The sequence below is a fragment of the Nelumbo nucifera genome, chromosome 1, assembly GCF_055504915.1.
Source record: "Nelumbo nucifera cultivar China Antique chromosome 1, China Antique-T2T, whole genome shotgun sequence".
Classification (NCBI taxonomy): domain Eukaryota; kingdom Viridiplantae; phylum Streptophyta; class Magnoliopsida; order Proteales; family Nelumbonaceae; genus Nelumbo; species Nelumbo nucifera.
In genome coordinates, this window is record NC_142649.1 from 157,159,029 (window position 1) to 157,172,644 (window position 13,616).

The window sequence follows — 13,616 nt, forward strand, 5'->3', positions numbered from 1 at the left end:
GTCTGAAGATTAATACAGGGAGGCTCGATAAGTTGTTCCCCTGTTCCCCAAGACAGTAGGCAGCCGAAAAGGAAATTTTTTGTTTCTCTTTATTCGTCAAGGGAAAAAGGGGAAGGAAGAAAGAACAGGAAAAAGGATGGCGAACGAGGGAGGGCAGGAACCGACAGGGGCAGGTTCGAAGCAGAAGCATCGGCTGGAGAGGAAATGGACGTTTTGGTTTGATAACCAGTCGAAGCCCAAGCAAGGTGCCGCTTGGGGGACCTCTCTTCGCAAAATCTACACCTTCGACACCGTTGAAGAGTTCTGGTGGTGCGTACTAGATCCAACTTTAGCTCGAGGACATCGCGATTTTCTCTTATGAATTTATCTATTTTTTAGGTCTAGAAAGTTAAAATTTTTCGCATCTTATACTGCTTGATTTCTATGCTTTTTTGTCATTCTTTTGGTTTAGTCCTTTTGGTGACATGGGTATTGGAGTTTATAATCTTTAGAATTAATTTTTTTTTTTTTGTATTTTCTTTACTAATTCAGTAATCAGTATTAAATATTGCTTATATTCCTCTTTTGTTCTCTCCCTGCCCTCCCCCCCACCCTATTGTTCTTTTACTTTTGGGTTTATGATTTTGCAGCAATTACGTATATAGTACATGATTCTTTCCTTACTACAGATCAATTTTATGAGAACAATGCCAAGTTTCCGCTTTGGTACTTATACATTCTCCCTGCAGTTTGTATGATCAGATATTTCGACCTAGCAAATTTCCTGCGAATGCCGATTTCCACTTGTTCAAATCTGGGATCGAGCCCAAATGGGAAGACCCAGAATGTGCCAATGGAGGCAAGTGGAGTGTTACCAGCAGCAGGAAGGCTAATCTTGATAACATGTGGCTTGAAACAGTAAAGTTCTGAGCTTTTCTTGTTTTTGATCGGAAGTTTGGGCTCTTCTTGGTATTTATTCATTTTTTGTTGTTCTTACTATTTATGATTTATTGAAGTGATTTTGTTAAATAATCACTTTATTGACATGTATTGCGACTATTGCTTTCATTGACTAGTTGATGGCTCTGATTGGGGAGCAATTTGATGAAAGTGATGATATCTGTGGTGTTGTTGCAAGTGTGCGCCAGAGGCAGGACAAACTTGCATTATGGACTAAGACAGCAACCAATGAAGCTCTTCAGGTTAAATTCATACTACTCTTGACATTTTGATGTTTATATCAATTTAATATAGATGGACATCTTTTTGTTGATGCCATTATTAATTACTACATCTCTCTAGCTGTTTGGCATGTGTTTTAGAGTTAGGACCTATGTTGCATGGACACTTCAAAATGGAAGCTGTACCTGTGTTGTACACTTCAATGTTTTAGACTTTTAGTGTAAATTCCGTGTCAGACACCTTACCCAATCTGTTACCATGTAAAATAGGTTAGAATTTAAGATTTAACAGAATGCAACCTTCTTTTGGTATTTGACTTCATGGCTTTATTAGCAGTTGTAATTATTTCTTAACCTAGATAAACCCAATGCTTTGTTCCACTTTCTTTCTTGGGTTCAATGATCTTGTCCATGATGAGGTGCCTATATCTGATCATCTATGGAATTGGTTTAATTTCGCCATCAGGATAAATGTGCATCACCTGCTGAAGTTTGAAAATTCTTCGAGATAAAAAAGCTCAAGCAAAGTTCCCTTTGTAGATAATGTTTTGTGCTCATCAGCTGTGACTAGAGAATCTGTTTCCATTACTTCTTTGATATAAGAGATCCTTTCTTGTTTATTTACTTGTTCGTAAATACATCTTATTTATAGAAAAAGCACTTTGAGTGGCATGTGAAGCTAATGCAATAAATTACAAAGTTGCCATGTTCTTATTGAAAAAGTCATGAAACCAACAAATGAAGTTGGGAAAGAACCAGGAGAGGGGGAGGAGGGCAGTGGAGATGTGTATAAATTTCCTGACCTTTATGCTTCTTAACTTAAGAGGCTCCATGAAGACATGAAGAAGGGGTGGGTGGTTGGGGAGGTTGGCAGTTGGCATAATGCACTCAAAAGGTGACTGGCTCTCAGATGCCTTGAAAATCCTAGAACCCAAAGAACATGTTTTTTCTTCGTGTATCTTAATTCGTTGTACTGATCTCCTCAAGGGGATTTAGCACCATTAGTCATATAAAGAGATCTGGGGGCATAGGGAATGGTTTCAATATTTGGATGTTTTGAGTTGTAGTATCTTGATTTAATGGTGTAGATGTAGGTTGTTTTTTCCTCTCTCTTGCTGGTCTATTCTTCCTGTTGCAGACCATATCAAGGTTATATTGTTTCAATATTTGAATACACTCACACTGATAAAAAAAAATGAATACACTCACTGCTATTATTTTTAGACCAACAGCTTTTTTCACTAAACTATGGTGCCTGTAAACTGTCAATGAATCAATACCAGCTTCTTGTTGTACTGATACAAAAAAGTACCTCCTTTTTGAAAAGGTAAGGCAAAAGTATTAATAGTATATCAAAATATCAGGGTCTGTACAATGATTGACAAGTCATCAAGTATCCTCAAAAAAGTCGACAGGCAAAAAATAAGGGGAAAACTCATTCTCCCTGAAAAGACCAGATGCTGATAGCATTGCCTTAAAACCTCAACTGTGCCATTAACCACTCTCTCCACTAGGTTGCTCTTCTGATAAAAAACTCTTGAGTTCCTTTCCAGCTAGATAAATATATAATACAGGTAAACAAAAATAGATAATGATACAAAAAAGTACCATTGTTCAACCAGCAAGATAAAATATATAATGCAGGTAGGATGCATTGATAAAACTTTGAGCTTTGATATCGATCACATGTATTTGTTAAAGGATTCAAATAGAATATTAACCCCTTACTTTGAGCTTTGATATCGATGTAATTAGTAGCAAAAGGGCTTTATATTGGTAACAGAGAAAAATTATGAGGGGAAAAACTTTGAGATGAAAGGCTTTGGCTTCTCAATGCATCTTCACCATGTTTACCCTTTTACAGTGAAACAAATGGAGGTTTTTCTGTTTAAATGAAATATGGTAAATGCTCCTCCATCTACTACATAGATAAAGACATCAGGGTAGACTGAGTTGATCATTCTCAAGGATCACACTAAATGATGTAGAACCATGTTTGGAGTGGCTCAATATTGACTAAGATAAAACTGACTTTTTCTATTAAGTTGTGCTAGTTCATGCATGTTGTCTTAAACCATCTGATTGGAACAAATGAACATGTGATTTTGTAGTACAGTATTGAGGATTGGTGATGGTTTGAAATACAAGGTTGCAAAAAAAATGTAAGTTTCTTGTCATCAGGATAACTGCTGAATTGAAGACTGAAATAGTAGAAGAGCCAGTTTTAAAAGAAGAGTAGCTGTATGAAGCACTTGACGTCTTGACCACGATCAGATGCAGAGTGAACTACCTGTCTATCTTTGTTATAATAAGCCCTTGCAGCTGATGTACATCTTTGCAACACAATAATTTGGACATTGTGTCCCTTGTAACTATAAAGATAGAACTTTCTTAATATTTTTTTTCTTTTTCTTTTTCTTTTTTGAGTTTTAGGAATATGAAGGTGGTCTTGGAAACGGCCTCTCTGTATGTACAGGGGTAAGGCTGTGGACATCTGTCCCTCCCCAGACCCTGCATTGGTGGGAGCTTCATGCACTGGGCTGCCCTTAGGACTATGAAGGTGATGATGGTCAGGTAGATGATGGCTGGGATATTGGGACTTCGGCAAGGTCTGTTGGTGCTTCTCCTTTTTGCATGTCATTCTTCCTTCCTTTTTGCAGCACATCAGGTATGACCTTTGCTTTGGGAAACAGGTAAAGTTTTGGGAGCACATTTGGGAGGGTGAGATACCTTTGAAAGACCAATTCCCTTCCTTGTTTTCACTCTCCTGGTTTAAGGGCAAGGTTGTGTCCAGTTTTCTAGTTCCTTCTGAGTCTGAATTTGGGTTTGATTGGGATCTGGGGCTTAGAAGAGGCTTAAGGGATGTAGAGGTTGAAAATGTTATGAGTCTGGTTCAGATCTTAGACCAGGTGGTGTTGGATCCCTTTGAGAGGGATAAGAGACTGTGGACCCTAACTCTCTCTGGAACCTTCTCTTGTGCTTCTTTCTTCAAGTCCATACTGCCTTCATCCAGTCCATTTGCACAAAACTTTTCAGTTAAGGATGTTTGGGGTGAGCCAATTCGTCCAAGGATTGGAGCCTTTTGTTGGGAAGCCTTCCTCGGAAGATGTAATACTTGTGACGTACTCCAAAGAAAAATGCCTTTTTGGTGCTTGTCTCCAAATTGGTGCATTCTTTGCAAGGCTAATGGTGAAGCTCCTACTGCTTATTAGTTTCTTGCCCCTTTGCTACTGATCTTTGGGAATTGTTTCTTTCCTCTTTTGGTTGCAGGTGGACCCCACCTCTAAACATTCAAAGCTTGTTTAGCCCCTCATTCTTTGGTTGGTCAAACAAAAGGGGAAGGATAATGTAGAGATGTGTGAGGGTTGCTATTTGCTGGACTCTTTGGGAGGAAAGGAAATCAGAATTTTCTCTGAAGTTGAAAGAAGTAAAGATTGCCTTATTGAAGTAGTAATAGTGAGGGTGGTACATTGGCTGAAATCCTTGGACCTGTTTGTTGATATTTCTACGGATATGTTATTGAATAGCTGGATGGAGGTGGCAAATTCTGCTCCTGCTCGCTCTTTAGTTTGTCCTGTGTGGTCACCACCAGGAAGTGGACTTATAAAGCTAAACTTTGATGGAAGTAGTGAGGGAAACCTAGGTCCATCAGGTGTAGGAAGGGTTTTCAGAGATGAGGATGGGAAGGTGCTCGCTTTGTATTCAGGTTCCATTGGGTTTGGAGACTCTCTCAAAGCTGAGGTCTATGCAGTACTGGAGGGTATAACGAAATCTAAGGAATTGAATATACAAAAGTTAGCCATTGAAGGGGACTCAAAGCTGGTCTTAAGTTGGTTACAAGAAGGTAGTGGACTTTGGAAATATGCTAATGAGAGGAGGGAGATTAAGTGGCTAACTAGAGGATTGGAAATCAAGATTCAGTGGGTCAAGAGAACAGCAAATGCATTTGCTTATGCTTTGGGAAGGGATCAAATGTTTTGGGCTGTTCTGTAACTTTTTCTTTTTTGTTATCTTCCTGGAGAGAGTTAAGCCTGTTTATCTCTCTCTGGAGCGTTGTAACTAAATTCTTTTAATCTAATGAATATAAGTTATTGATAAAAAAAAAAAGTCAATAGGGTGGTGCAATTAGGCTTAGAAAGGTTTTGTGTGAATTCTCTGATGAATTGCAGGAATATTTCATGGTTTGGAAAACAGGGAAACTCCCCTTAGTGAGAGGCCTAAGAATTATGGAATCTAAGGTTTGGGAAAGAATTATTGAAGCTATTTAAGGGGATGGTTATGATGTGGTACTTTAGAAAATAAGGTGGATTGGGAAAAAGAAGGGAAAGGAAGTAGAATCATCTGATATTTGGTTGCTAAAAATTAAATGGAGAGAAGGCCCATACGAAAACCTACTAGACACAGTAAAAATAGGCGTCAAACCCATTTCCCCCCCAAGTGTTTTAGCAAATAAACAGAGTTTAAAGAAAAAAAAACATAACTGCATGGATAGAGGGTGAGGAGGTGGATGCAATTTCAAATCTGGGATTATTTGGCTCCTTAGTTCCATTTCTCATGCGGAGTTGCATGTTACAGCTGGGGCGTGGAGTTAGGGCCTCTTAGTTGAAAGTCTGAAACATTCTAGCACTATCAGATTGAATCATTGAATGGCTTCTGATAAATCCCATTTCAATTTAGTCTTCACTTTCTCCGACTTAAGACCAACCAGTGATTTTTATCTTAAGTTCAATGGAAGTTACAGAGGCATTGATGGTCATAGAGGGCCTGCTGGAGTTGGTGGGGGGGATCATCACTGATGCTAGATGTAATCCTCTTTTGGCTTTCAGTAGCCCTGTTGGCACTGCTGATGCAGCTGAAGCTGAAACTAGAGCTCTTGATTGCCCTTTCTGGTAAATCTTTAAATGCTTGCCCTTTCTGGTAAATGTGATTGGATGTGCTAGTACCCTTGATTGGGGCCCTTGTAAAGTTGCTCATTTGTTAAATGAGTTTAGGGCGTTTTCTTCTGACCTTGGCTCCTCTTTTAGATGGATTCTGAAGGAGATGAACTCCTTGGCTGATTCCCTTCTAAACCGGGGGTGGACAAAACCGATTTTTATAGTGCTAATTGAGGGATCTGGGAAATCCTTTTGGGCTCCAAATTCACTTGCCACGTGAAAGTTTTCTTCTGTGTTTAGACTCCATTAATTTTCTATTTGGTTCCCCTTTAGGTGAGGGAAGAAAGAGATATTCAAATGTTCCCTATTTTCTTTGGTTTGGTTAGATAAAAGTGTAAGTTAAGAGAGAAATTTGGAAGATTTTATTTCTGAAAAATGTGGAGGTGGGTCACAGTGAATGGCTGCAAACACAATGGGAAGAGAACGTTAAGAGTAAATTTGTAGAAAAAGTTATTGGGGGCTTTTACAATGCTTAACCATTACAGAACTTCACATTAGGGGCCATAACTCCAACTGCAAAGGTTGACTCCTTTAGATCAGAAATTGCCTCAATGGCTCAACCTAGTTTTGTCCATGCATTTTTTTTTTCAAAACTCTGTGTTTGCTATGACATTTGGTTTTGGATGAGATGGGTTTGATGACTATTGTGATCACATCCAGCAAGGGTTTTTGGAGGGTCCTCAATTTTTTAGGCGCAACCAGACACCAAAACAAGAAAATGGTTCTCTCTTTTTCTTTTCTCCATGTATGTGTGTGTGTGTGTGTGTGTGAGAGAGAGAGAGAGAGAGAGAGAGAGACTAGGGGCAAGGTTCAAAATATTGGAATGCATGATAATAGATATATTCAACCTAATAATTGAGAGACTGACTGCTGAGGATGTCTTCTGCTCTGAATCATCCAAAACCCCCCAACTTTCATTATTTTTGCATTTTGGTGACCTTCGATGCTAGTATGATATGCATGATACAATGTGATACATATTGATTATACCGTAAACCTTGCTCTAGGTGTTGATCTAGGGCTAAGGCTGCATTCGGCATTCCTTATTTTAGGGACTTTTCTCTCTTCTCTTTTTTTTTTTTTTTTGTGGTTAAAATGCCCCTATGAACACTAAGTTTTTAACCCCAAAAAAGAGACAAGTTCTTAAAATAAGGAATGCCAAATGCAGACAGGGCCTATACATTTCCTCTTAACTCTTATCTCTTAAGAGGAATCTTTATGATCATCATCATCATCATTTTTTTTATCAATAACAAAAATTCGTTGAATTCATCATTATCATCATCATCATCGAAGCCTTATCCCAATTATGTGTTTGGGGTTGGATACACGAATCCTGTTTCGCCATTTGCTACATAAATCCTGTTTCTCCATTTTGTTCTGTTGGATGCCTTATCCATTGTTAAGTTATGAGAAAATATAATATTCAGTCGTTCAAATTCTTCATCTTATGCAGCTTTAACATCTTCACTCATGTTCTTTTTGGTCATGAACCATTGACAAGATATGATAAATGTCTATCTAAAAAATACTAATTTTTTTCAAAAGCACAGTTTTCCTCTAATTATGGTTCTTGGCAGAAATTAAAATATTGAAAGTGGAGGACTTCTCCAACTGTCCCATGTTTTGACCTCTAGTTTGATTCATTGAAATCAATCACGAAAGTGGAGGACTTCAGTTATCTTTCTCTTAACTCTTGCATGTTTGTTCCTTTGTATTATGCAGATGAGCATTGGAAGGAAGTGGAAGGAGATCATTGATGTTACCGATAAGATAACATACTCCTTCCATGTGAGTGCCACTTCTAATAATTCCAACCATTTGATCCTGCTCAATTCCTTTCCCCCTCTCACTCTCTCACCCCCTTGACCATTGCAGGATGATTCCAGGAGGGACAAATCAATCAGAGGCCGGTACAATGTCTGAGAACTCTTGGATCACCTCAATTTTGAGCCACTCTCCCTGTTTTTTGTGAAACGATGATGAGAACCTTGCAAGTTTGTTATCTTCTTTGTTTATTGATTATAGTAAAAACCATTGAATCCTTGAAATGTTATATTACTTGGATTACCTATTTTTAATGCCTGTAATTGTTCTATTCAATATTTGACAATTGGCGGTTGTTGTTTCAATTCCTGGCATTTATTATGTGCTTTTATTTGACGTCATATAGAATACTGATTCGTATAGTTGCAGACTTGGTTGGCTTCTCTAAATTACTCTATGCTTAAGCAGTGATGAGTAGTTAATGTCTTAAGGTGTTTTGTGCTTGCCCACCGGCCACTAGGTTGTTAATGGATGTATGAGCAGTTAGTTTGAATGATGATGTAATTTGTTTGACAATACTGCCATGACATAAATTCTGGCGTTTACTACTATGATTGATATATGACATGTGCTACCAACTATGTAATAGGCAAGGCAACGGCCGGTCTGACCGTTCAACCAGTCACCCATTCATGATGCCGTTGGGTTAATTTCTAACCCAGTTAAGGTTCAAACTATGTGCCAAAAAAAAGTTAAAAAGTATGTGAAACGCGAAAAGTATCAAAAAGAAGGCAATTATAAGAGTTTATGTGAAGTATGATATGGAGTATAATAATAAAGTATAGAATATATACTTTATTATTATTAGGGTAAATTACAAGGACCCTCCTGTACTGCGACAAAACTCCCCCTTCCATTAGCCTTTTGTTGAAATCTGCCGTTGTAATATTTTTTAATCCTCATATTATCTTAATAATAACTATTCAGAGAAAAATACTGTTCATCTTCTCCGACCTCATGATACACAAACATCAGTGGCGACGGACTTCTGAAGTCATCCCTCTCTCTCCCCAGATCTCTCTTCTTCCCCTTCCCCTTCCCCTTTTTCCGTTCCTTGCAGATGGAGAGAGAAACTGTTTTCTGTTCCTCTCCAACATTCTTTCTGCTCTTGGGATAATTTTGTCTGAAACCTCTTCTTTGATAGAGACAATGACTGGTACGCATTGAGGTTTTTGCTTGACGACTTAGTTGCTCCGCCACCAATTCCATTACTGCCTCTGAAGGCCATCATTACGGGAGGAATTGATCCTAGTGACAGACTGGTAGGTAACCCCAGTTGGATTTTTGGTGTTGTTGAAGAGGTGGAGGAGGTAGTTGGGGTTGGGGAGGTGGGATCCTACTTCTGCTGCCATCGTGGTTCTTGTTATGGTAGTAATAACAATTTGCCCCCGATTGGGGCTCCCCCTCTATCTCTTTTCGGTGGAAGTTCCTGTAACAGTCGCATGCGACGCATTTTAGGGCCTCGGGTCCCTTCCTCACCGCTCGGCATGAATTTGCCACAGCCATCGTCAACATGTCCACCAATTCTTGCCGCATGGTTCTTGAAACATTCTCGATATCGAACAGCAGTAGCAGTACTCTTGGTAGTTGTTGATATAGTGGCCGTTGTTGGAGGAGGAAGAGGAGGGGCGGTGGTGTTGTCCTTGCTGAGTTGGATCCACCTGCAACTGGTGCACTTGTTGCACCACTAACTACAATTGCGACTGGAACTAGATATGATTCTGGGTCTGGATTCCTTCCATGCCCTTGTGGTTGATGGGACGGTGGTGATGATGTCGTTGAAGATGATCTAGGGTTTGAATTTGAGACGAGTTGAGGATCGCTGTCCCGTTCCTAGTCCCATCTCTTCTTCTTTCTCCTCCTACCAGTCCTGTTGAAATAACTGGATGAGAGGAGAACTTTGAGGATGATTGTCGAATGGGAGGATTATAATCCAAAGAACTTGGCATTCCTCTCTCTTTGTCCTGCCCTCTCAAATCCATTAAATCTACAGTAAACCCAATTTCTTGCTCCCTTAATTTTCTTTTATAAAAAGATCTTTGCTTCTTTTTTGCTCTTTCTACCATCGTCTTCATGCATCCGGCTCAACCCATTGATCCTTTATCTTCCGCACGCAAGCTCATCTTATCTCACACAGAACCTAATCAAACAGATAATCAACCAAATAAACTAGTTATATTTCTTCTCTTCCTAAACTTTTGGGTTAATTTTGGCCTTGTGGATGCTAAATCCACCAACCCACAACCCCTTTCCCAAGACGTAAGCAAGTAATCGAGAAGTTGGTAGCTAGAGATGGGGAGAGATGCCTTCAATAAAAAAAAATGAAACACCTTAACTCAAACTGGCTGTCTGAAGCTGCAAGGGGAAGGGGAAGAAGAGAGAGGGGACTTTGGAAGCCCGCTGCTGTTGCAATAGCTACCGCCATTGCTGTTCGTGTATCGTGAAGTCAGGAAAGATGAACAGTGTTTTTCTCCAAATAGTTATTAAAAGGGTAATATGGAGATTAAAAATATTGCAATGGCAGATTTCAACGAAGGGGTAACAGAAGGGGGTTTTTGTCTTACGGTCATAGTACAGGGGGTCTCTGTCGCAAAACAAAATACAGGGGGGTCTTTGTCACAAATCCCATAGTACAAGGGGATCCTTTGTAATTTACCCTTATTATTATTATTATTATTATTATTATTATTATTATTATTATTATTATGAAACTTAATAATCAATTGCTTTTTAAAATTTATTGAAAAGCATGAATTAAAGAGAAATGAAAGTTAAGAGGCCAAATCAGCCCCCCACAAAAATTGCGCCCCACAACGTCCCACAGCACATCTCTGCCATGCATTGAAAACATCTCCTGATGATAATCCCAGAAACGATGATGTCATCATCAGGAGATGTTTCCAATACACGACGGAGATGTGTTGTAGGACGTTGTGGGGAGCTGATTTCGAGTTAAAATCTAGAATTCACATGATTATGACAAGTGATTGAAGAATGGTTTAGTGGTTATTCATGTTAATGATGGGAGAGAGTGTGTGAGAGAGTTAAATATGGGAATGAGAGAAAAATATGAGTTAATATAGGAGAAAGAGAACGGTGTGGGAATATGAATTCAAATTCAAAATGCCAAAAAAAAAAGGAATTATTGGTTAATATAGGCCCTACAGATCGATACCAGATTGTACCAGGTAATATGATCGATATGGGTGAAATATATATATATATATATATATATATAGGCCAGGCTTGAGTTGGCCAATGAATTCATTTTAAAGTTTAACATATATGAATGCATTTATACAAATACATAAATATGCATATGTGTATGAATGTGTAATTGTGTATAGTTGGGTTGGATTTGGATTGCTTAATGTTAGGTCCAAACCTAGCCTACAAAATAAAAAGGTCCGAAGTCTTAGGCCTAGGCCTAACTTGAGTATCAAAAGTTTAAGCCCAGCTTGTGTAAAAATTGCGGACTTAATTGGTATGGGCTAAGGTTGAGCCTGCCCGAGTTGCTCACCAAACTTAATTGGTATGGTCTAGACCACCAAATCCCATCGGATGGTAGGTTGATTTGGTTTGGCCTTAAAATGGTTTGGTTTGATTTGATAGTTTTTCATACTTTTTAAACTTGGTCTGGCTTTTTAAATTTTAAAATGCAGACCAAACTTAAATTGAATTGAACCAAATTATTAATAATACATTTTATTGATATATATATATATAATATATTTGACATTTTATACATTTTTGTTGTTTGTTTCAATTTTTAACTTGTTATTTGACCCAAGAATCTGTTTATTTTTTAGAAAGTGTGAGTGTAATTTATATAATGGTATTAGGTGGCACTTGTTAACATTTCAATTCCATATTTGTTATTTAAGTAGATATACATGTTATTTGAGCTTTTGAACTGGGTTAAACCCAATATAGCCAAACCATATTAAAAATCGGACTAAACCATAATAGAATGATTTGGTTTGATTGGAGAAGTTCTCAAATTATAATATACTGATTTGATTTGAAATCTTCTCTAAATCGGACCATGAACACCCTACGTTGATACTTTGAACTTTGTAAACACCCAGCATCCCCAGGAGTTAACCATTGACCCGACAATGGATACAATGTTTCTTTTATTTTTAGGTTTAAATTTTTCAATAGCACCTATATCTATAGACATGTATCTACATATCTATATTGGGCATGAAATTATGCATTTATAAATGTATTACTTTTTACACACGGGTTGATTCGTTCAACCAAGACAGTTGAACCACTAACCCACCACACCACCCGAATGAAAAGCGGGTCAGCCCTCCGGCTCAATTTTTAAAACACTAAAATTGTTAAATGGTTTTTGATTGGTTGCTTGTATGCAATATGAGCTATGTGGTGCTTGGGTTGGACACGAACGTCCAGATAAGATATTTTTGGTTCCAGAGAAGCTGTTTGCCACAAATTTAGAGGGAACAAAATCTTTCATTCCCAAAATAAAAGTTTTGGGAAAGAAATGAAAATAATAGAAAATAATAGAGCCAACTACATAAGTTCCTTGTAATTTTCTAAATTTAACAGAAAATAGAAGATTGTTTGGGGGGGGAGGGGGAGGGATAAGAAGGGAAATGAAGTTCAGATGAGACAGGAGGTGTCTCTAGTTTACATTCTGATCCAAGAGAAACCCAGACGAGAGAAATGTATATACATCTGGAATTCCTTGTACAACATCTATCAAAACAATTTCCTCCATGAATAAATAAATAAAACGTTTCTCAAGCAAGGAAACCGAGCCATTCTCCATTCTTCTTTGCCAATCGAATCAGCCCTTGTCTTTGTTTCGAATCCGCTCCTATCGATTTGCAGAATTCTGTGATCACCTGAATATGATTGTTCTAATTTCAAGTCAGAAGAACTCTCTTTTTTTTAGAACAAATTAAATCCCGGCCAGAGTGAAAAGATGGAATAAATCAATGAACTAGACAGATTTCCCTGGTCTGAAAAACGCAGAATACCTCAAAACAGGAAAATCAATACTGAAAAAAAATGAAGGGACGGAAAAAGGAACGGTACCTGTGAGTGAAGGGCGATGGCTTTGCCTCTGAGCTGATTGAAGCGCTTCTTTCCGATGATGTTTCGGGTGGCGACGACGACGGGTGCAAAGATACCCTTTCCTTCATTGACGTTCTTCATCATGGGTTGCAACCGTATGGGCTTAGCAACTCGAATCCCTGTTGGAACTGACTTAGCCAGAATGCTGTATTCTTCACCCATCAAAGAGGTACCCCAGCTTCCATGAAAGGAAGAACGTGGACCTCCTCTGAGCCCAGTTGCCGAAATCGATGTAGCCATTGAAGTACACAGAAAGGAGTCGTTCTTCAGCTACTGAGAGAGAGAGAGAGAGAGAGTTGTAGCAACTGTAGCTCTAGTTCTGAGAGATCTTTTTCTTCTCCTTCAGTTGTTTAGAGCTGTTTTGGTGTAATTCGTAGAGCCCCTGGTTTGCATTGGCTGGAAATATAAAGGAGAGGGTAGAGAGAGGCAACGGAAGCCACACGTTGGGGAGGTTCGGATTTGGCTTTGGTCTCCGAACCTAGCATTTGCGTGGACGGAGCTTCTTTGTGGTCCCCACTCCCTCTGCTTGAGGATCTAAATCTGGCTTCTCCGTTCATACACGTGGCACAACATGCCAATGTAAAAC

At 38.7% G+C, this 13,616-nt stretch overlaps 2 protein-coding genes and 1 pseudogene across 2 annotated transcripts; 1 reads left to right on the forward strand and 2 right to left on the reverse strand.

Annotated features, from left to right (window-relative positions):
* Window positions 1–19: 19 nt before the first annotated feature.
* Window positions 20–8,283, forward strand: LOC104602795 (eukaryotic translation initiation factor-like). The gene is made up of 5 exons (XM_010266613.3): window positions 20–309; window positions 729–897; window positions 1,056–1,181; window positions 7,820–7,885; window positions 7,973–8,283. Exons 1-5 carry the CDS (start codon window positions 137–139, stop codon window positions 8,018–8,020), a joined length of 582 nt encoding a protein of 193 aa, XP_010264915.1. The 5' UTR covers window positions 20–136; the 3' UTR covers window positions 8,021–8,283.
* A 613-nt stretch (window positions 8,284–8,896) lies between these two features.
* On the reverse strand, window positions 8,897–10,348 carry LOC148804036 (uncharacterized; annotated as a pseudogene).
* A 2,106-nt stretch (window positions 10,349–12,454) lies between these two features.
* LOC104602796 (protein PROTON GRADIENT REGULATION 5, chloroplastic-like) lies at window positions 12,455–13,411 on the reverse strand. Its single transcript, XM_010266614.3, has 2 exons — window positions 12,992–13,411; window positions 12,455–12,798 (listed from the first exon to the last, which is right to left on the reverse strand). Exons 1-2 carry the CDS (start codon window positions 13,268–13,270, stop codon window positions 12,694–12,696), a joined length of 384 nt encoding a protein of 127 aa, XP_010264916.1. The 5' UTR covers window positions 13,271–13,411; the 3' UTR covers window positions 12,455–12,693.
* Window positions 13,412–13,616: the final 205 nt, after the last annotated feature.